Consider the following 23,237-nt stretch of genomic DNA (forward strand, 5'->3'; position numbering starts at 1 on the left):
ATATCTTACTACAGGATCCAAAACATGAACATTGTAGGAATGCAATAATAATTGTGACGAAAAGCTCCCAAAAACCTCAAATTTTCTGAACAGCCCAAAGATTTTCCATCCCTCTAGTTAAATTGTAACTCGGGTGATTTAGTGTCGACGACATTTGTTGTTGAAATTATGTTCTTCAAGGAAGTTTCAGGCTCGTAACCTGTTTCCATTATACATCCTGCCTTTGGCCAACATAAAGAATTCCCAAAGTTTAAAATGCTACAACTTAACTGAAGAATTTCATGTTGTAAACTACTCTGCATGGCTTTCAATTTTTTTATCCGGTTGTTCAGTCTGACGTCACTAGCCGTGTCTGGGTCTAAACTCTGCTGCAGGTCCATATATCAAACGATCACTATGGCATTACTGAGAGTTGAAAAACTGTCTAAAGTCTTTCATCTTTAATAAAATGATCAGCCTTCTCCTCTACCAGGTGTAACAATTGAGTTTAACATCCAGTCATCCATGAAAACGGAATTTATGACATTTAACGGAGTTAGAAGTTAGCAGGGAGTTAGCTCGCTAGCTTCTATCTAAATACAATATAGCATGTCCTGACTGCGGGGTTTTGGAAACAAATTCAAACGTACAGCTCTGTTATCACTTCCAGCATAAATGAAGACAGAAAACTAAACAGCAGGGACGTTTGTAGGGTTACTGAAGTTGGGCTAGCTGGTATATAATGATGTGCTACGTGACCGCTAGCGACACAGCTATGTTAGCATAATATAAACAAGCTAACTTTTTTTCCACTCGATAAAAGTTAATGTGAGTGTTCTCGGTGGTCAGGAACAAATGTAATCGCATGGCAGGATGCTGTAAAAGGACCAAACTTCAGCCAGGAGAACAACTGAGATAATACATCCACAATACGAGGTTAGTCATTCATATACTGCTGCATGGGCTGGGCTGTAGTTACATCCTAAGGTTTTAAAAACTGAGCTTAAATAAATGATTAGCGGTAATAAAAGCCGAGGGAGGTCAACAGTGGTCGCTGACTGTTTTAGGAGCTTTTTGAGATCAAGTAGAAGAAAATACAAAACATTAAACATGTTAACAACACAAAAGCCATATTAAACGCAGACTACTTTAGACCCGGAAGTAGGATTTGTCGCGTCATCACTGAACAACCGGATTAGCGTGTATGTGCAGATATAGAACTTTGGCAGCGATTTGAGATGGAAGGACTCTTAATCACTACTCTCATTATCATTGTTTCTACTCAAAAGTTAAAAATTGAAGTAAAAAGTGATTTAATGGTTCAGGGCAGCTGATGTTAAATATGGTGTTCCTCAAGGAAGTATTCTAGGTCCTCTTCAGTTTTTATTATCCACACACAGACACCCCTTGGGCAGCATTATTATTCACCAGCATCCCTGACGACTACTTCAAACATTTATTCTTATTAAAAGTTTTCACAATAAATGAGCAGAAAATTCTGTTTGCAGTCTTTGTTTGCTGGTCTGTCCAAAGAAATCAAGAAATAAATCATGAAAAGTTTAGAAACTGTAGGTAAATTATAACAATATTTCTGAAGTGTCTTCTATAACAAATTACTGCACTTCCTCAAAAGTTTTCTCAAGAAATCTGCAGGTAATTCAGATCTCGTGCAGATTTTTCACTGACATAACGTCAGACAGAGATCTGATCGCCACGTTACTTGTACGAATGCTCTTTGTGTTTTATTTGCCTAACACATAAAAACCTGCATATTCTTGCATCAGTGGCCATCTTTGTTTCATTAAGACCTCTAAAATACACTGTTGCTATATTTATGAGGTTTGACATATTTGGTATTTTTGACTAAGAACATATATTTTAGCAGGTTTGTGATACTCACTGTCTCTCCCAAAGCAGCCCACCTCCTCGTCCTGCAGCCTCAGAATGTGCTGCAGCCAGTCGGCTTTGTGGAAGTCGGAGAATCCAGACAATCCACAAATCAGGACTGCCAACATAGAGAGGAAACTCAGAAACTAATTTATTTACAGTTCAGACATTTTTACAGTTGACTGCTCATCCAAATTCCCCCCTGTACACTTTTCAATTTAATCTAAAACAAAAATTAAATTAAAAGTCTTAAAAAGTCCTAAAACAAGAAAAAACTTTCTTTGTTACATGAATTCTCTGAAGGCGAGCCTCAATGTCTCCTGAAAAGTCAGGACTCAACATTAAAATCCCCAAATTCTACAACCAACACTCTGAATTTTGTTGAAATTCAGATTTTGTTGTGATCTCTTTTATTCCATAATTTTCTTTTATATTGAAATGGTGATGTAGTCATCAAAAAAAGTAAACGTTTTTAGTTTATCTCATTCAAAAGGACACATCAGTATTTGACAATATGGTTTTCCCATTCCAGTCAATCATTTTTATGAGTTTATCCTTACGTTTATCATAATTAGTGGTTTATATTTATAAATTAATTCATTTTCAAGCTTTTTTGCATGAAAATATTAAAATATGAGTAAGAACATTTTTTTAAAATATGGGAATTCATTTTGCATCAAACCGGAATAACACCGGATCAGGAAAATGTGGACACTCACTGTTTTCGATGAAGATGTCGACCATCTGTTCGCTCAGACCGTCTTTGATGTCCTGGTTGGTCTTCATCATGTTGGAGCAGAAGATCCTCTGGTAGTTCTGTTCAGTCATGTTTGCTCTGGATGCTCGTGTGTCACCTTTCAGCAGATTAGTGCAGCCTTTCTGAAATGGAAATACCAACGAGTCAAACTGTGAAGCTCATAAATTCCCCTCGTACTGAAATCATGGTCCTCGCTACTTTAATCAAATATTTCTAACAGTAGTTTTGCCACCTGTGGTGTTCCCCAAGGCTCTGTCTTTGGCTCTGTACTGGTCTCACTTTAAGACAGCTTTTTATTGATTGGCTGCACATTATAAACAGAATGTCTTGGAGAGCGGGTGGGTGGGGCTTCTGTGCTCACAGCTTTTAGAGCAGCCTACAGCCTGAGCTTTTGGCTCAGTATTTTACTGGGAAAAACATACAAATGTAAAGACTCTTAATGAAAATTGTTAATGAAAATGTAATGAGTCTTACCAGGAAGTAAAATATTAAAAATTCAGCTTGGGCAGAGATAGGCAGCATTAATCTGGTATTTTGAGTTAAACCGGAGGTTCTGGGCCGATATGCAAACTCCACACAGGAGGCTCATATCTGGTTTCGAGCCTCTTTCTGTGAGGCTTCCTAAAATAAGGTTGTTTCTTTCTCCAAAATGCTTGTTAGTGTTACACACATCTGTGGGTCTTTGAGTGGTTTTACGTGTTGTTTCCATCTTTGTTTGCTCACCATTTTTCCAATCATGAAGTAGAGAAGCTGGTGGGACAGAGAGTAGTGTGGACACCCAAAACGAGTCATGGTGTCCCGGCAGGGCTTGGTGACGATGCACGGCGTCCCGTTCATCTTCCTGTCCGAACACACACACACACGACTCGGGCAGGTGAGTGTCCTCACCTCAGCTAACAGGTATTGTTACCTTCATACATAATTACACAGTAGTGAAAAACAATCCAAACTACTGACAGTTACAATGAGATAAAGAACTTTCTTTTTAGTGTAAATCAGCATTTTTAAAGTTAAAAAACAGGCTGCGGTCGGTGAATAATTTGCACAGTCCAACAATCCAAATGTAGGGGAACCAGCACAGTAAAGAGCCTCTGAAGCCGGACTCTTTGGGGTGTTGGTGTGGGTTCCTACCAGGTTCCCAGCAGCAGGGTCAGACATTTGTCACTGAGCTGCTCATCGTAACACTCAGTGGTCATGGTGGAGGGATAAACCAGGCTGGGATCTGTGGTGTACCATTCCTGAGGAATCAGCCAGAAACTCCACGACAACAGGGGCTCGAACTCTTGAGAGGAGGATGCAAGAAACGCACAAGTGTTAAAGTCTGCTAGGATTTCAACAAACCTCACCTCCACGTCTGTGCAACACCTGCCTGCTCATTTCTCTCAAGTCAGATATTTAAATTATATAATTAAACCTTAATCAATACGTTGTGATGATTAAAAACATAATTAAATACAAATTTAACTCAAAAACAGCCCCTATAAGTTCAAACAGTCTTTAAATAAGCTCCTCCTTTTTCAGGAAACACCTACAGAAGACGTCACAGCAGTGAAACTGAAATTTGTCTCTCAGCTTTCTGACTGTTGTCTGTTCTTGATGTTGTGTTCACTGACCTGTAGTGTTTCAGTGTCACTGTGAAGAACAGATTTGTAACATCACTGACACTTTTACCTTCATAAATATAAGGTGTGATAATAAAAAATACATATCTGAGACTGCCCTGAGCCTTTTCATAAAAACCATAACAGCTCCAAGAATTAACCACTAAATGGATCAGCACTGTACCTCCGTGCTGCACTCCGTGGGACACGGAGTCTGAAAGTCTCACCTCTGTAGTATTTTGGGTCGTCCTGTTCCAGTGCAGCGTTCGCCTTCTCCACACTTTGGTCGAGACGTCTGACCAGAGCGACGGCGGTGGTTCTCTGAGCCCAGCTGACCGGGTCGGTGTGAGGCCACGTCCGGACCGCCTCCTTCAGCTCAGCTGAGACACAAAAACAGGAAGAAAGAGTTCATTCGTAAAATAAAAGGATGTAAGTAAACTTGCTTTATGGTTTTAATTTCCTCTGCCTGTTTCCTCCTGTGGATGGACCCTCTTTCGGTTTACTTCCTGTTTTATTTTGAAAGGTAGGCCCTTAGTTGGTTTTCTGATCTGTTACTTTCTTCCTTTGTTCTTTTTCGTGCCCTCGCTTTTGTCTTTGTGTTTTCCCTCTTTTGGCTTACTTCCTGTTTTATTTCAAAGGTGAGCTCTTCAGTGTTTTTACTTCAGCCTCAGTCACACAGACCTGCAGACCAGCCAGCAGCCTTCTGGTCTCGATATTACCTGACCGGCTGGCTCTAGGTGAAGTCAGCTGCATATGCAAAGAGGTCAGCTGCACAGAAAGCCTCTGTGTGACTGCTTTGGTTGCCAACAGGTTTGCAGGTGTATCTCCTGAGTGGCATCATGTCTGTCTCTCTAAATCTGGAGCAGGCTGAGTTTGTAAATGCCGACTTACATCCACCGAGGTCTTCAAGGTCAGCTTCATGAATGATTGGTAGAAAATTGACAAAAAGCCTTATAACTTAACTGTGATTCTCACAAGGCTGCTGTGTATTGTCAACATACAGAAAATATAAAGGTTCAAATTACGTCACTTCACGGACACGGTCTGTGTCTAAAATGAGAAAAGCAGGCAGATGGTGAATACTGAGCTGTTACTTTCTGCTGTTTTCTGTTTCATAAACAGCAGAGCAGCTGTTGCACATCTGCATTTATGAGGAAAGATAATAAAGCATGAAGATGATCTCTGCTGGGCAAACAGAGCTCTGTGTGCAAACACGGCCTCACATTAAAGTCAGTTCGTTTTCCTGGTGAGAAAACAAACCACGGCAGAAACTATTTAGCCAAATGTGGCGGCGCAGCTTCAGTCAGTGTTGTGTCATTTAGTGAACTGTAATCTGCATCTTTTTAACAATGTTACACATGGAAGACCCTGACTCGTCTGCAGACACTTGCGGACTGTTCGCCGAGCGGTGGTGAGACCTGAAAACAGTGTGACGCAAAACAAAGACTGTTTGTCTTCAAAGTTGCTGAAACCAACAAGATTTAAATGTTTGTCACTGTGGAGCGGAGTAAAATATCAGAGCCACCACTCAGGCCGTCACACGCTTCCTTTTTATTTGTCCTTAGAGCATCAAACGTTCACATTAAAAACATGTTTACAGTTTAATGCTGCACAGATTGCTGCCCCTCAGCAGGCACCTAGAAGCTGGCCAATCAGAATATTAAATGCCGTGCAGAAAATACTGGCCATCATTTTATCCTCTGTGCTCTGAATACACATGATCCCACTTTAGCTCTTTAAGAAGCTACGGCCACAAAATCAACGTTTTTTGGGGGGGGATACACTTTTTATTCTGGAAATGTTCATCATTTGTTTTTGGACAGAAGGGGTTAAAACAATAGATTTACTTTATTTTTAGATTACTTTGGGGTTTTCATTGTCATAAAATCAAATGTCAGAGCAGTAGCTGTACTGGCAGCGCTGTACTTTACTGTATTTTACTATAAAATAAAACAGATCAGTGAAAAGTCTGAGAGTGAAGCAGAAAATGTGTCACTTTCAGGCACTGCGAGACAAAAACCTCTGAGTCGACACTGAGGTTAAAAGCATTTCACTTTAAAAGCTTTCGCATATTTGTATAACCTGTTCGATCTGCACCTGCATCTCAAATCAGTGAGTTTCACCAAAACAAGCAAACCATAAACAGCTGTTATTCTCCAGATGTTTTCCTGCAGCTGGTAAACAGTCCTACCCTGCAGTATGACGAACCCCACCACTCCGTCCAGGTTGATGTGCTCATGCTGCCGCTCCAGGAAGGACACTCCGCGGGAGAGGCTGCTCAGGATGTCATCGATCACCTCCGCCCGAGAGCCGCACACTGCGGCAAACAGAGCCAGCGCTGCGGCCAGCCGGAGCACCGAAACCCGCATCATCCGGTCTGAGGTCCGGGACAGCTTCAGTCTAGCAGGGAGACCGAGAGAGGCGGAGGAGGACAGCCTGTCTCCGCTTTAACACGGGGGGAGGAAAGTCAAGGGCTCAGCATGGGGGAGGAAATATCCATGACGTCAGAGGGGCTCACGAAATGACATTTTATTTTTACTGCGTTTAATTTGAATTAATATTAGAATAAAAATAATACACCAAGAAAAGCTCACCTTACCTCCTAAGAGGATTTAAAGTGATGTGCAGTGAAACCATTTACACGTTTATTTAACCGAAACCAAAAAACAAAATTACATTTTAAAAAAAGTCAGTTAGTGGCCTGAAAGCTGCAACGCATGGAAGACAAAAGCTGTTCAAAAAGTGGAAAATGTACACAGAATTAATATCATATTTCCTTGCAGTTTCCCACAGTGAGGTGAGGTTTATGTATGCGGGATTTTCCAGTGGGGCGGCGCAGGGAGCCAGAATATTTGACCACAAAAGGTTAGTATAGAAGATCAGTCTGGTTTTAAAATTATTTACAAGCGGAAGTAACAATAAGTAAATTTCTCAATAATTTGCTTACAATGTAAATGATTTTGTAAATACAACGTACAAAGAAAAATTAGAAATCTGAAGGCAGTTTTCTTATTTCAGTAATGTTTAATTTTTTGGTTCTTTTGTTTCTGTTTGTTTGTTTTTGTTTATGTGTGCAGGGCATTTCCAGGATAATAAGTCAGACTATTTCATCAGAAAAATACAGTGTGGACAGCACGAGTACAATTTTCAGGCTCATTTACAAATTGATGAATATGTATATGTTATTATTTAGATTTTTTAAACAATTTTGTTTATAGTATATTAATGCATACATTTTATGAATATATTTTCTGGAAGGCACTAGAAAACATATATTACATATCAATGTCACGCATTCTTATACGTGTATATGTGTATAATATAATTTCCTCAGGGATTAAGAAAGTATTGCACTTACTGCTCTTGCACTTCTGATTAGATGCAAACTGTATTTCGTTACACTGTATTTATACATGTGTAATGACAGTAAAGTATAATCCTGAATCCTATTTTGATTCTGATGTGTATATATTATATCCTCCTGTTTCTAAATGAAGAATAGAACCGAAAATATCCTAAAGAGAGATTGGTTAATACAAAGTAGATTTTCACATTTGAAAAGCACAAAACTTCAGAACAAATGTTTAATTGTGTAAATATATTCACAAAAATCTGCTCAGTCAAACTTTTTATTCTTTGTTCCAAAATGTTTGTGAAAAGATGTTTCTGAGATTTTTCTTTTTTAAAAAACAAAATGTAAATGTGCTACCAAAGCCCTACTTTTTAATTTTTTCTTTGTGGGTTTTTTAATATAATCTTTTGATAACAATAGAAGTTAACACACGCTTTGACGGCTGAGACTGAAAGTTCCTGGTTTGCACATGAACGCGTCACGATACGATGCGCGCTTCCTTTAAACATCAAGCCCCGCCCATTTGTGATGAGCCGCGTCATCACAAATCTCAAACAAACATGGCGCCGCGCTGCTCCTGCACGGCTCTGCTGGCAGTTTCCCTGACGGTTTTGGCGCTTTTAGCGGGACTTTTGGCGCCACACTCGGCTGTGAGGTGGCCCGCGGTGTCTCTGGCGGTCGCTGCCGCGCTGCTGCCGCTGTGGGGCCGCAGCCTACGGCGGCGGGACGACGGGACCTCCCGGCGGGTCTGTGTGCTGGTGCTGGGGGACATCGGGCGCAGTCCTCGGATGCAGTATCACGCTTTATCCCTGAGTAAACACGGGTACCATGTGACCTTCGTGGGGTTTTCAGGTGAGACTGAAGCTTCCTGTGACACATTGATTCACCTGTTTCCCACCTGCCGCTGAGATCAAACAGTCAGCTTCTTTCACTTCTCGTACCGACATGTTCAGGTAGGTACCGATACCAGCGTATCCTCGTACCAGTATGAGGACAGAGAGACAGTGGGGAGGTGGGTTTAAGGTGGAGGTGAGACTACATCAGGGATCGACCCTGAGCCCACTCTGGTCAGCAGACAGATGGGGGTAGGCAGGAGTCCCTGTGGCGACACTGTGATTTGTAGTGTGAGTAGTGAGCAGGTGGAGGTATGATCTGGAGAGAAGAAGAATGAAAATTGGTACAATCCAGACAGAATAGACGTGAGTGAGAGAGACATGTTGACAGGTGGACATGTGAGGAGAGAAGCCAGTGCAGGTGGATGAGTTTAAATACCTGGGGTCAATCATCCATACAATGCACAAGAGGAGGTGAAGAAGAACGTGCAGGCAGGGCGGCGTGGGTGGAGACAAGGATTAGAAATGAGTCCATCAGAGGGACATCTCAGAGTCAGAGAGGCTGAGGTGTGCAGAGGAGGGAGCGTACATATACTGGATATACACAGGAGGAGAAGAGGACGACCTCTGAGGATATTTCTGGATGTAGTGAAGGAGGGCTGGAGTGACAGAGGAGGTCCATACCTCCTAATGTTTGGAGGTTTGGGGGAAACAAACACTGAAGCGTCTAAATCCTGTTGGAGCTGTATAGTGAGTTTATTTGTTCCTGAAACATGTGCTGCAACTTCTACACCTCCATCAATACTGCAGCGCTCTGCCTGTAGGATTTATAAGGAGTGGTATTTTAAAGAAGCAGCGTTTACATGTCGTTACTCGTAAAAGTTCCAAATCAAAAATCTAAAGAAAAGAATATTTGATCCAAGTATAAAACTGGTGCTTTCAGCAGGTTGAGATAAATCAAACTTTAGATAAAGAAAAAGACGTGACTGTAAAGTATATGCAGAAAAAAAAGGATGCAAAATGACCACAGACAGAAAACACCTCAAAGCAGGTCGCTGTAAGTGATCCGAGATGGAGCCGATCCTCTTTGTAAGGGTGGTGTTTGAAAGAAGTAATATCACGTACTCTATTAAAATTACTAAAACGTAAACTCGGTGCAGCACATCCAGGTTAACTGAGCCGGGTTCATTTCAGCTGTGCGTTATAAACATGACCTGATAGAAAAGAAATACCTTTTGTTTCTACAGCACTGAAAACCAAAAGAGTTTCAGACAAACAGTCGGTTGTTCTGAGAAACAAAAAACGAAATGTGAGCTTTGGACTAAAAACAATCAGGAAGTCGTTTCATCGTGCCTGAAAAATTCCCGTGTCGGCTGTGAAAGTGAAGAATTTGTGCTGTGATTGTTTTTCAGAAACCAAACCTCATCAAGACGTGCTGAGCGAGGAGAAAATCACCATAGTGCCCATCGCAGAGCTGAAAGGTGTCCGAGGTACATTTACATCTGCGCTTAAACAACAAACAGGATGTGATTCTTTACTGTTTGTTTTTTAATGAACCCGTTTCCTGTTTCGCAGTCGGACCGAAAGTGGTCTCGTATGTGACGAAGGTGACGGTTCAGTCCCTGCAGCTGCTCCGTGTCCTGCTGACGATGGAGCTGCAGGCGCATGTTCTGATGCAGGTGTGTTACCTGTGACTCTCACAGGGGGAACAATAACTCACGTACAGACGTAAACATCACACTGGTTCATCCATTCTTCTTTTTTATTTGTTTAAATTAAGACAAAAATCCTCATTTTGACTCAAAAACATTTATTTTGAGAGTTAAATGAACTCTAGAGGAACGATAAAGAACTCTGCTATAAATACTTCACTCTGTTAACATCAACGACTGCCTTTGTTTCCCAGAATCCTCCTGGGCTGCCCAGCATCGCAGTGACCTGGTTCGTGTGTTTGCTGCGTGGCAGCAGATTCATCATCGACTGGCACAACTACGGCTACACCATCATGGCGCTGAGCCACGGCCCGGCGCATCCCATAGTCCGACTGGCAAAGTGGTGAGTACCGCTGAGAGGCTGAAGGTGGCGCTCTGCGGTGTCCTGATCCTCAGGACTGTGATAAAAATACTTAATGTTAAATCCTGATCCGAGGTGTTTCTGTCTCTGTCGTCTCTGACGGGCGCTTTCGTTCTCGTCTTTCAGGTACGAGCGCTTCTTTGGCCCTCTGGCGTCTCACAACTTGTGCGTCACCAACGCCATGAAGGACGACTTGCAGAAAAACTGGGGCATCAAGTATGACTTTCTCTTTCTATTATCTGCATGGCTGTTTTTCATTCACTGACGAATGCTCGTGGCAGAAAATCTGAGAGATGTTTGAAATTGAAGATTCTCACAACACACCAATAAAAACATGCAGACGTGTCACTTTACAGTGAAGTTGATGAAGGAAAGAAAGACTGAAACAAAGGTCAGATGTCTCACTAGCGGCCTCTGGAGGCCGTGATGTGTATGACACCTGAGGAGACACTGAAGGAGCGGAGTTAAAAGGAGACGCTGCTCCAGGTCTGCGGACGATGTGTTCACATAACTCGTACCTGCTCGAAGTCTCGGCTCTGCTGTGGACGGTCCCGTGATCCGTCCTCTGTGAGGCTCCTGATGTTCACGTTTGTGTTTCACTGCAGGGCCGAGTTTTTAATGCAGTTAATAAAAACCAGTAAACTAACCGCAGTGACTCTGTTCTCACTCTGGATCGCAGCGCGACATTTTACTGTTTGACGTTTGCAGGGCGACGACTCTGTACGACCGGCCGGCCTCCATCTTCAGAGAGACTCCGCTGAAGCTGCAGCACGAGCTCTTCGTGAGGCTCGCCGCCGTCTATCCTCAGTTCAGACACGCGGGGTGAGTGATGACGCTGTTGGGGGGCAGTTCCTGTGAAACACTGTTGATCGCCCACAAAACAGGAAGTTTGTGTAATGTGTGCAATCGTAGAGCTGCAGAGTTTTACTGTCGGCTTTTCCTCGGTTGTTCAGTTTATTGTTATAGAAAAAAACACATCAGCTCTGTGTGCTCACCTACTCTCTCAGGTCTGAGGCGGAGAGGACCATCTTCTCAGTTCGTGACCCCGCTGACGGCACCGTGACCCTGAGGGCGGAGCGACCAGCGCTGCTGCTCAGCAGCACCAGCTGGACAGGTCTGAGGAAGAGACGCTTCCCCCCATTTAAGAACGAAAACCACGGCGAGCTTTTGGTGTTTTCTGATTGCAAACCGATTTTTTGTTTTGCGTTTGCTGTTCGAACATTTCTGCTGAAGTCGTTCATCTCAGGAGTTCAAAAAGTCTTGTTTTTAATTTCACAAGCTTTTACTTTCCTTCAGCGGCTCACACACAGGCAGCTTCACTGCAGGGTTTTTAATCACATTTCAATGATCAGGAAGAAACAGAAACAAAACAGAAGTTACTGCTTGGAGGTCGTGACCTCCGCTTCAGCGGCGTCCTCGGCCCGTTCAGGATTTACAGGAAAGGATTTTGGGAGCAACGGTTTCGCTTTAAGTCCTGCTGTGAATCTCGGTAAAGAGATCGTGATCTCAGTGCGGAAATAAATAAAGTTTTTTCGTGGAAAAGGGGAATTAAACTCCCGGTGTTCCTCATCATCGACGTAAACACGATGCGGGAATGTCGGGATGCGCGAGGACGCTCACTGAAGGTTTCTGGCTGCAGCTTCTATTGTAAACAGAATGTAAAATTTTCCAAATTCAGCCAGTTTCACTTTATTTTGCACCTTGTGTTTCATCTCTGGAAACACTGAATCACTGATTCAGGACATTTTTTCTCTGCAGAGGACGAAGATTTCTCCATCCTGCTGACGGCCCTCGAAGGTGAGACCTGCTGTTCCAGAAACGAAAGTTTAAATAATCCATGAAACGTGTTTCCTCACCTGTCGCCTGTTTGTTCCCACCAGAGTACGAAGGTTTCATTAGGGGAGGAGCTTCCTTACCACCTTTACTCTGCGTGATCACAGGTAGTCCAGCTCGCTGCTTACAGATTAGAAGATTTTCCTTTATTCAGAACATGTTTCCACTCTGTGTGTTTTTGTGCGTTTGTGCAGGTAAGGGTCCTCAGAAGGAACACTACATGAAGCTCATCGACTCCCTGCACCTGGAGCACCTGGAGATCTGCACCCCCTGGCTGGAGGCAGAAGATTACCCTCTGCTTTTAGGTATTTTAGTATTAATTTTGGTCTGTTCGACCAGTTTAGTCTCACTCGTGTTTGCGCACAAAGGTTCCTGCAGGTCGTTGGAGGAGTTTCCTTCTCTGTCGTCCAGGCTCAGCAGACCTGGGTGTTTGTCTCCACAAGTCGTCCAGCGGTCTGGATCTGCCCATGAAGGTGGTGGACATGTTCGGCTGCTGCCTCCCCGTCTGCGCCGTCCACTTCAACTGGTGAGCCGACCTCTTAACCCTGCATTCTTTCTAGTGGCCAGGAGGGGGCGACTCCGCTGGTTGCAAAGTAAAATGCTCATCAGTGACCTCTGTAAATACTTCCCTCTCTGTGTTGATGTCCACCTATTTAAACTGGAGATGAGAATGTGCTTCCAGTAAGCTCATGAACGTGAATTAAACCTGACTCGGCTTTATTTTTATTCCTAGCTTGGATGAGCTGGTGAAGCACGAGGAGAACGGGCTGATCTTCAAAGACTCTGCAGAGCTCGCCGAGCAGCTGAAGGTGAGAGATGCCTGTAAACCAGTCACATGATCAGGAGAAAGATTCGGGCAGACCCTGATATGGACTCTAATATCTACCAACATTTATTCTTCTCTGAAAATACCGTACAACACGATTTAAGCATAGACTGTATATAAAAGATGGTTTTGTGGGTTCTGAAGCCTGAGTGGGAGTGAAGTGGCCACATCTGTGATGAGAGGGTGACACAGGCGGCTGTAGCAGCTAGATGTCCGTTAGGCTTCACCTCGGCTAACTGAACTGGACCTCTGGACCGTGTTTGTGCTGTTGGAGCTTTTTTTAATAACATCATGTGACCAAAAACATGGCTGCTGTGAGGTGACTGTACTAACAGACTGTCCAAGAAGCTGGAGCCACAGTTTTGGGGGTGAAATTCTAGGATTTTAATTGGATATTACAGATAAATAACAGTTAATAGCTAATTATTTATATAGCATGGTAGCTAGCTAGCTAGCGTTAGCTGATACCTTAGCACTCCACCTTCTTTCTTCTATTCTCAAAAAAACAAACAAGGTGATCGACACGCTCTTTTGACTTCTTTCAAATAATGCTGAACGTTTATGATTCCAGACTCTCCTGTCAGACTTTCCCAGTTCAGACGGCAAACTAGGAACCTTCAGGAGGAACCTCCACTCCAGCAGGGGGCAGCGCTGGGATGACAACTGGGACCAGAACGTCCTGCCTCTAATCACTGCTCCGAGATAACCTTGGCTCTATTTAGAGAGCTAGACAGCGCTGCAGTTTTATAACCATTTTTTTTTATTCATGAAAGTCTCGCTTTGTAAGCCCTACTGGGCACGTGCAGTAGACATCACCATGGAAACAAGCCTTTTTTTTCCTTTTGTGCCTGGTGAGCACTTCATGGAATAAAGTAGGCCCAGCCTTTGAGTCCAGTATCCAGTGAATGCCTGGATGAGATGAGCACCAGTTACAGCAGAGTGAGAGCATAAAGGACAAAACTGTTTGTTTGGGGTGTTTTCTGATAAATGTACATTTAAAATTTAAATGGATCAGTGGGTGAAAAGACGAAGTCTTCTGAGGTCTTCTTTTTTTATTCCTGGCGTTTTTCTTTCTTCACTTGAATGTATAAAGGAAGTTGTCATGACGATGAGGATGTACATTTGTAAATAAAATCTTTATCATGCTCCCCTCGTGTCATCTGCGCAGTTTGATGAGCTCTATAGCCGACTGTCTGTTATAAGGAAACACGTGGTTGACGGGTGCTGGGATCACTTCATGGCCGACTCCTTCAGCTTCTGCCAAAACAAACAAACAATGACTTCGTTCAAACCAACGTCCTGCACTGCGAAAATCCTGATCTCTATAAAATCATCTTCATAATTCCCCAAGCACACCTCAAAAACAACTATTATTATTTATTCCCACTGCAACCAGGAAGTATCCAGGATCAAATCTGGCCAGATTTGCAGTCTCGTTTTGTCGACACTGGAACGTCTGAGTGTTTCCTGTGAGCTGTCTCCAGGTCCTTTTTGCTTCATGAATTTCATGAATTGTGGACACTGTGCACAGCTGGTTAAAGAACTACTTACTACAGCAAACCACAGTATTTTTCCCCTTGTGTTATATGTTTACTGTTCATTTCAGGCAGAAAACGTGTTTTTGTGGGCGAAGCTGATGAAACTCAGACTCGAGCATGAGGTCGATCACGTGAGGTTAGCATGAGCCAAAGAGCCACAGCAGAACGTCAGGTTTAAGTAAACCAGACTCTGATCAGGTTTAAGTCTGAATTAATCTGAACCATCTTCACCACAGCCGCCGCCTCCTCCTCAGCGCTGTCTTACCAAGCTGCTGTTTAAAGCCGCCGTACGTCTCCAGGTTCCTTATCGTGGAGCAGATGAAGACCTGAGGGAGACCCTCGGCAGACGAACACCTCAGGACGATGGACAGCAGCTTCGCCAGACTTCCTGCGATGTCGGGGTCGTACACCACGTCTGCACCACGACAAACAACAGGAATCTGCTTTAACTCCAAATCTGAGAAAGCAGATTGTCAACAGCTCCACAAAATCCAGAACAGACTGAGGTGTGTGAATGTGTGTCCACGCCATCTCCAAAAATCTGACCTGCGGCGATGATGACATCAGCTCCGATCTCCCTCAGCTCTTCCTCTGAGATTGCCGTCCAGTCCAGCTTCTCCACGCTGACCGCTGGGGTCGTCTGCTCGCTCAGCCCATTCAGCCGGACGTTGTCTCTGAGTTTCTGCAGCACTGTGGAGTGACAGTCGCTGAAGATGAATCGCTTTGGGCTGCACGACCGACAGACGGTGATACCTGTCAACCCCGCACCGCTGCCCAGCTCCAGCACCGTCCTGAAGGAGGAGGAGCAAATTTAAAAGCTGCAGAAGCTCCACCTGGAGGGCGACGACCTGCAGATCCTTCCGCTTACCTGCCTGTAAAGACCTGCTGATTCTCCAGAGCCCACTCTGCCAGGTAAAGAGCCGCCTCCCACGTCACCAGCCCGGTGGTCCCCTCTGAGATCAGAGCAATGTTCTCCATCAAGCTCACGGCGCCACCAGCAGGCTGCAGGACACAAACATCGCTGCACTTCAAATTAAGACTCCTGCAAGCAACAGCTGGCAAAAGTAGGGCCGGGCGATTCAGACCGAAAATCAGATCGTGATATTTTTATGGCACAAAACAAATAATTTGGTATAAAGGTAACAGTGACACTGGGGGTTTTCTGTGTGCGGTACCAGCAGGTAGCTCTTGTAGCACTCCATGGTCTCCTCAGCGCCCACCACCTCAGCCAGAGCATCGTACAGCTCATCCAGGGGTTCACAGCCTGAAGCTTCCAGCTGTGGAGGAAGAAACCAGGAAGCACACAGCCGGGTTTGACTCTGTGATCGAGTACTTCAACATCTTTCTGCCCAGAGAAAAAAAAAGCTCAACTAATAATCTGAGAGTTAACCTCTCCTTACCCGTCTGATGAGCTGGGAGAGAAACAGCCTCCTGTATCTGACTGAAGGTGGAAACTTCCGGCACAGGGGATGAAGGCACGTCTGTAAAAACATGTGACTGTTCATTACACTGACGAAGCTGTTTTATGATTGCAGCACGATGGAGGAACACTCACCTGTTTCAGCACCTGAGAAATGAGCTCTGATGACCCGCTGCTCTGAAGGTCTTTTTCTACAAACTGTAAGCAGATAAAAAGTTCAACCTCTGTGTAAGTCACGTTTTAAGTTCAATTAAAGTCATCCATCCATCCATCCATCCATCCATCCTCATCCGCTTTGTCCGGGGCCGGGTCGCGGGGGCAGCAGCCTAAGCAAAGAGGCCCAGACCTCCCTCTCCCCAGCCACCTCCTCCAGCTTATCCGGGGGAATACCAAGGCGTTCCCAGGCCAGCCGAGAGATATAATCTCTCCAGCGTGTCCTGGGTCTGCCTCCTCCCGGTGGGACATGCCTGGAACACTTCACCCAGGAGGCGCCCAGGGGGCATCCTTGTCAGATGCCCGAACCACCTCAGCTGGCTCCTTTCGATGTGGAGCAGCAGCTGCTCTACTCTGAGCCCCTCCCGGATGGCCGAACTTCTCACCCTATCTCTAAGGGAGAGGCCAGCCACCCTTCGGAGGAAGCTAATTTCTGCCGCTTGTATCCGCGATCTCGTTCTTTCGGTCACTACCCACAGCTCGTGGCCATAGGTGAGGGTAGGGACGTAGATCGACCGGTAAATTGAGAGCTTCGCTTTTACACTCAGCTCCCTCTTCACCACGACGGACCGGTGCAGCGTCCGCATTACTGCAGCTGCAGCGCCAATCCGTCTGTCGATCTCCGGCTCCCTTCTCCCTCACTCGCGAACAAGACCCCGAGATACTTGAACTCCTCCAATTGGGGCAGGAACTCATCCCCGACCCGGAGTGGGCACTCCACCCTTTTCCGGCTGAGAACCATGGCCTCAGATTTGGAGGTGCTGATCCTCATTCCCGCTGCTTCACACTCGGCTGCGAACCGTTCCAGTGCGAGCTGGAGGCCCTCACCCGATGAAGCCAACAGAACCACATCATCTGCAAAAATCAGAGATGAGATTCTGAGGCCACCAAAGCGAAAGCCCTCCGCCACTTGGCTGCGCCTAGAAATCCTGTCCATAAAAATTATGAACAGAACCGGTGACAAAGGGCAGCCCTGGCGGAGCCCATCACCCACCGGGAACGAGTCCGACTTATTGCCGGCAATGCGAACCAAACTCTTGCAATGGTTGTATAGGGATCGAATGGCCCGTAGCAATGGACCAGACACCCCATACTCCCGCAACACCTCCCACAGGACACCCCGAGGGACACGGTCGAATGCCTTCTCCAAGTCCACAAAACACATGTAGACTGGTTGGGCAAACTCCCATGCACCCTCAAGTATCCTGGAGAGGATAAAGAGCTGGTCCAGTGTTCCGCGACCAGGACGGAAACCGCATTGTTCCTCCTGTATCCGAGGTTCGACTAACGGACGAACTCTCCTTTCCAGCACCCTGGCATAGACTTTCCCAGGGAGGCTGAAGGCTAAAGTCATTCACATTGCGCCAAATCACAACACTCGCCTCAAGGCGCTTATATTGTAAGCCATCCAGCCGGCCGAGTTCTTCTCGGTTCACCGCATGGACAGGACACGGGACTCGGGGAAGTCAAGGGGAGGCGGCGTGTGTTTAATGGTGAACAACAACTGGTGCAACAGTGCGAACGTTGTTCCTCTCACACGCTCCTGCACACCAAATCTGGAACTACTGTCCATCATGTGTCGTCCTTTTTATCTACCTCGGGAATTTACATCGGTCATTGTAAGTGCCGTTTATATTCCACCACAAGCGGACACGGTCACCGCCTTATGCGAGCTGCATGAGGCACTCACACAGCACCAGACACAACACCGGGACGCTGCGCTTATTGTGACGGGGGACTTTAATAGCGCCAACCTCAAACGCGCAGCACCGAACTTTTATCAACACATCACCTGCCCCACCAGGGGTGAAAGGACACTGGACCACTGCTACACTACGGTCAAGGACGGCTACAAGGCACAATCCCGCCCCCCGTTTGGCAAATCTGATCACGCCGCCATCTTCCTCATGCCAAAATACAAACAAAGGCTAAAACAGGAAGTTCCGGTTCAGAGGAAGGTCGCGCGCTGGACGGATCAATCGGTGGCCGCGTTACAGGACGCACTCGATGACGCAGACTGGGGCATGTTCAGAAACAGCTCCGACGATGACGTCAACGTGTTTACGGAAGCGGTTGTGGGATTCATCGGGAAACTAGCGGATGATACCGTGGAGACAAAGACTATCACAACGTTTCCCAACCAGAAGCAGTGGGTGGATAAAACCATCCGCAACGCTCTGAGATCCCGCACCGCTGCCTACAACACGGGACTCATGACGGGGGACATGGACCCGTACAAAGCCGCGTCATATAACGTGCGGAGGGCGGTGAAAGAGGCGAAGCAGCGCTACGGGAGGAAACTAGAGTCACAACTCCAACAGAGTGACTCTAGGAGCCTGTGGCGGGGACTAAGGACAATAACGGACTATAAAGCACCAACAACCGGTATGACGAACGCGGCCGTGACTCTGGCAGACGAGCTGAACACTTTCTATGCTCGCTTCGAGGCTGCAGCTAAGGTCTCCAACAATGCTAGTGTTGGCGGCGCTAACGGCTGCAGACAGGAAGATACTGCCAGCACCGGAAACGTGCTCGTCATCTCCGAGCATGAAGTAAGGAGAGCCTTCAAGAGAGTGAACACCAGGAAAGCAGCAGGACCAGACGGCATCCCAGGTCGTATCCTAAGAGACTGCGCATACCAGCTAGCTCCTGTGTTCACTGAGATATTCAACATCTCTTTATCTCAGTCGGTGATCCCCACATGCTTCAAAGAGTCCATCATTGTTCCTGTCCCGAAGAAACCCCACCCTGCTTCTCTCAATGACTATCGCCCTGTAGCCCTCACCTCAGTAGTGATGAAGTGCTTTGAACGCCTGGCCAGAGACTTCATCATTTCTTCACTACCAGACACACTGGACCCACTACAGTTCGCTTACCGTCCAAATCGTTCCACAGACGATGCCATCTCTCATCTCCTCCACACGTCACTCACTCACTTGGACACTAGAAGGGGGAATTATGTTAAAATGCTCTTCATAGACTACAGCTCTGCATTTAACACCATAATTCCCTCCACACTCACCACCAAGCTGGAGCATCTGGGACTCAGCTCATCTATGTGTCAGTGGATCTCCAACTTCCTAACTGGCAGACCACAGGCAGTAAGGATGGGCCGACATGTCTCAGCCTCCACCACTCTCAGCACTGGAGCCCCCCAGGGGTGTGTTCTGAGCCCCCTGCTGTACTCTTTGTACACATATGACTGTGTGGCCACTACCAGCTCCACCACCATCATCAAGTTTGCTGACGACACCGTCGTGGTGGGCCTGATCTCTGATAACAACGAGACGGCCTACCTGAAGGAGATTAGGAATCTGGAGAACTGGTGCCAGAGGAACAACCTCCTTCTAAACGTCAGTAAGACAAAGGAGCTGATAGTGGACTTCAGCACTAAGCAGGAGAGGAACTACCAGACCCCCGTCATCAACGAGTGCCCAGTGGAGAGAGTGGACAGCTTCAAATACCTCGGAGTTCACATCACGCAGGACCTGTCATGGTCCTGTCACATCAACACCGTGGTGAAAAAGGCCCGACAGCGTCTCTACCACCTCAGACGCTTGAGAGACTTCCAACTGCCCTCCAAGGTGCTCAGGAACTTTTACTCGTGCACCATAGAGAGCATCCTGGCGGGAAACATCTTAACCTGGTTCGGGAACAGCACCATGCAGGACAGACGAGCTCTACAGAGGGTTGTGCGGTCAGCTGAGCGCACCATCCGCTCCGAGCTCCCTGACCTGCACTCAATCTACAGCAGGCGGTGCTGGACCAAGGCCAGGAAGATCGTGAAGGACCTCAGCCATCCCAACAACAGACTGTTCTCTCTGTTGAGGTCAGGAAAGCAATTCCGCTCCCTGAAGACCAACACAGAGAGACTGAGGAGGAGCTTCTTCCCGCAGGCGATACGGTCTCTCAATCACACCACCACACAGTCCTGACCCACACATATGGTTCTTACACACACACTGGACTTTCTGGACATTGGTTTTGCACAACACTGGTCACTATATTCTTCATTTCCGGTTAATACTTGTACAGCTGCTGTTATTGTGTATATATTTATTTATATTTAGATTTCTTCATACATTCTTATATAGTTCTATATTGTGTATTTTGTTGTACAGTTATTTTATTTTCAACTTTAATTTATATATTTATCTTTATCTTATTCTTCCCAGTTAAATTTACCCTTCATTCTAATTTGTGTTGTACAGTTATTTCATTTTTAACCTTAATTTATATTTTATTCCTTCCTAGTTAAATTTACCCTTTTTAATTTTTCATATTTATTTCCTATCTTATTCATAGCCTTTTCCTTTTTTGTTTTCTTTAGGTCACGAGCAGTTGTCCAAGCATTTCACTACATATCGTACTGTGTATGACTGTGTACGTGACAAATAAAATTTGAATTTGATTTAAGGTAGACCCACCATAACCCCAACAATCAGACGACCCCTACGAGCAAGCACTGGGCGACAGTGGAAAGGAAAACATGTCCTTTAAGAGGAAGAAATCTCCGGCAGAAGCAGGCTCAGAGAGCCCGTGGCCAATTTGAAAACATAAAAACAAATTAAAAGAAAGAATAAAGATTATCTTTATGAACTGAGACCAAAATTATTCAGGGAGGTCCCTTGACTGATTACAAGCATTGCTTTACTCATGTTTCACAGGCAGAGACTGCTTTGGTGCTAAAATGCGGAGATTTCTGAATGAAGTTCGGCCAGACTCGTACTCACAGTCCAGGGAAACGAAGGGAGCCGAGTCAGAGCGAAAAACGACACCTGGAACTCCATTAAAACCTCTTTAACTGACCCCTGAACCGAGGACCGCTCTGAAAGCGCCATCTTACACGTGTATTTGTTTACTTCCTATTTACCCATAATCCTGCGCGACCCTCTCTCGCCAGAGCCTCTGGGTAGTGAAGTTTATCTGTAGGTTTGAGCATCGGCTGCCTTTTTTAAAGCTACAGAGAGCTAGTGCATGTGTTTAATACATACATACATACAGTCTTCTTTTTATTGTTATATATTTTATTAGTGGACATTTATTATTTAAATGTAAGGTTTTGTATTAATTAGAACTTAACTTCATTTTGAACCAGAGTGTGTTCTGGGGCTTTCCTTAACCTTTTTATACAGTTTCTGTTGCTCTCTGTGTGTTTTTCTTTTCCTTTTAGTTTGGAGGGTCTTCAGACATCAGCTGCTGGAGAGCTCTGATTATGGTCTCATCATATTTTATCTAAAAGGTTCAGGATTCAAGTCCAGCAAATATCTTTTTCTACTTTTAAGGTCAAAATTAAAAGTTGCCACTCCTGTGGCTCTCCTCTGCATCATGAGATCAAACCTCCAGATGACCCACTTCTCCAGCAGGTAGTCTTATGCTTTAAAGATCTTCTGTGTAAGTTTTCTGAATTAAAATCGTGTATACTTTTGTTTTAAGGAGGTTTTGTCCGTTTCGTTCGTGTGCATGTTTTGTAACCTCAGAGTAAATTTCTGATCCATCAGAGCTGCTGGAGAGCTCGGCTGGTTCTGTCTGTCAGTGGATTTAAACACTGAGGCTCAAGGTTCAAGTCCAGCTGCAGTTCTTATTGAATTTTATACCTGAATCCAGCAGCGTGTTGAAACCTTCCCTTTATGCCAGCTTCAGCAGCTCGGTGACATGAATAAAAGGTTACTGTGGTATAAAACAAAGGGCTGAGCCACACTCATGTTCATTTTGGAACCTGTGATATCTGCTGATATCTGTGAAGCTTCAGTCAGATCTGCTGCTGTGGCCTTGAATTCTGCCCGCTCACTAACGTCGCTTCGTCCAGAAGGTTTCTGATATTTCTTTCTCCTCGCGCTCTTTTCTTGCTGTGTCACTGCAGCCGGAGATAAAATCTCTTCAGTTGGACCAACTGTGCATTCACAGCAGCAGCTCCAGCACACTGAGCATTTACTGGTGAGTATGAGCTGATTATTTTAAAACATCAGTTTGATCATTTCACTTGGTTTTCTTAACAGAAAAGAAGAACCTAAGAGAAACTAACGATTTTGATTATTTGTGGATAATAAAGTTTTAAAGTTTTCGGTCCAGGTAAATTATAAATGTTGTTATAGTATTATAATATCTTATTATTATTTTAAAAGGACCGCATGAAGACAGTGAATATAGAAAGTTTTTCATAGAGGAAATAACCGTATAAATTAATTAAAAAGGATTAGCAGAAACACAGTCCTTTATAACGCCGACACGAATTACTGTTTTCAAAATCAGAGGAGCGTCTTGTGGCCAATGCTGAAGCCTGTGAACGTGGTAAAATTCAATTTTGAAGCAAACGTAATAAATTCAGTGTAAACTGGAATTATGAGTAAGGAGAACTACATGTTGACTTTAAATGCTTATTTTATTGTTCTGGGATGTTTTGGGTTGAAACGTTTCCCCTTAAGGATCAATACCTTCATTCAGACATTACAATTCAGAAAATCCTGATCAAACTATTAGCATAAAACAACAAGGAATGTAAACTAATATAGTGACTTTTCAAAATAACATTATTAATATTCTCTATTGAAAGAGTTCCCTTTCAAATAAAAAAAAACTTTGGTAAAAAAAAAATATGTGAGACTTTTAATTCTTTCAAAAACTGAAATCTATCTCTATCTACACTATCTCTTACCGTATACTTACCGTATACTACTAAATCTCCATTTGCACTATTTGCCTATTTTGCACCACTATGCCTCCTTACTTGAATATTGTATATTGTATATTGCATAGCTTTTTTTTTGTTACACGTAAAATTGTATTGTATTTATTTAAATTTTTACTTTTTAATTATTTTATTTGCATTTTTCTAATCACTAGGGTTTGAGAGTAACGCAATTTCTATTCTCTGTATGTCCTGTACATGTGGCAGAATTGACAAATAAAGTTGACTTGACTTGAC

At 44.6% G+C, this 23,237-nt stretch overlaps 3 protein-coding genes across 5 annotated transcripts in view; 1 reads left to right on the forward strand and 2 right to left on the reverse strand.

Moving 5' to 3' along the window:
• lg4h16orf89 (linkage group 4 C16orf89 homolog) overlaps window positions 1-6,699 on the reverse strand; it is a 9,806-nt gene extending 3,107 nt beyond the window's left edge. Inside the window, exons 1-6 of the mRNA XM_085272203.1 lie at window positions 6,416-6,699; window positions 4,452-4,604; window positions 3,755-3,905; window positions 3,347-3,464; window positions 2,586-2,745; window positions 1,880-1,984 (exon numbers count right to left, since the gene is read on the reverse strand). Coding sequence (XP_085128329.1) covers window positions 1,880-1,984; window positions 2,586-2,745; window positions 3,347-3,464; window positions 3,755-3,905; window positions 4,452-4,604; window positions 6,416-6,596 — 868 coding nt within the window. The 5' untranslated portion in view covers window positions 6,597-6,699. The remainder of the gene's footprint in view (window positions 1-1,879; window positions 1,985-2,585; window positions 2,746-3,346; window positions 3,465-3,754; window positions 3,906-4,451; window positions 4,605-6,415) is intronic.
• On the forward strand, window positions 6,684-14,289 carry alg1 (ALG1 chitobiosyldiphosphodolichol beta-mannosyltransferase). 2 transcript variants are annotated; one of them, XM_085272202.1, is made up of 13 exons: window positions 6,684-7,089; window positions 9,822-9,899; window positions 9,985-10,088; window positions 10,316-10,464; window positions 10,609-10,698; window positions 11,191-11,304; window positions 11,490-11,596; window positions 12,241-12,279; window positions 12,363-12,422; window positions 12,510-12,620; window positions 12,727-12,841; window positions 13,049-13,124; window positions 13,713-14,289. In XM_085272202.1, exons 1-13 carry the CDS (start codon window positions 7,035-7,037, stop codon window positions 13,845-13,847), a joined length of 1,233 nt encoding a protein of 410 aa, XP_085128328.1. In that variant the 5' UTR covers window positions 6,684-7,034; the 3' UTR covers window positions 13,848-14,289. The 2 variants fall into 2 exon arrangements, with proteins under 2 accessions (XP_085128328.1, XP_085128327.1); XM_085272201.1 differs by lacking the exon at window positions 6,684-7,089 and adding an exon at window positions 8,098-8,428.
• Window positions 14,269-21,193, reverse strand: eef2kmt (eukaryotic elongation factor 2 lysine methyltransferase). Of its 2 annotated transcripts, none has more exons than XM_085272204.1 (8): window positions 21,046-21,193; window positions 16,235-16,297; window positions 16,080-16,160; window positions 15,855-15,956; window positions 15,548-15,681; window positions 15,226-15,470; window positions 14,945-15,136; window positions 14,269-14,398 (listed from the first exon to the last, which is right to left on the reverse strand). In XM_085272204.1, the coding sequence occupies exons 1-8, from the start codon at window positions 21,151-21,153 to the stop codon at window positions 14,298-14,300; spliced, it is 1,026 nt and encodes a 341-aa protein (XP_085128330.1). In that variant the 5' UTR covers window positions 21,154-21,193; the 3' UTR covers window positions 14,269-14,297. The 2 variants fall into 2 exon arrangements, with proteins under 2 accessions (XP_085128330.1, XP_085128331.1); XM_085272205.1 differs by having other exon boundaries at window positions 14,945-15,094; window positions 21,046-21,189.
• Window positions 21,194-23,237: the final 2,044 nt, after the last annotated feature.

This window comes from Mchenga conophoros, linkage group LG4, assembly GCF_057382185.1.
Source record: "Mchenga conophoros isolate Kocher_MC1m ecotype Shallow Benthic linkage group LG4, M_conophoros_male_GT1.1, whole genome shotgun sequence".
NCBI classification, from domain to species: Eukaryota; Metazoa; Chordata; class Actinopteri; order Cichliformes; family Cichlidae; genus Mchenga; species Mchenga conophoros.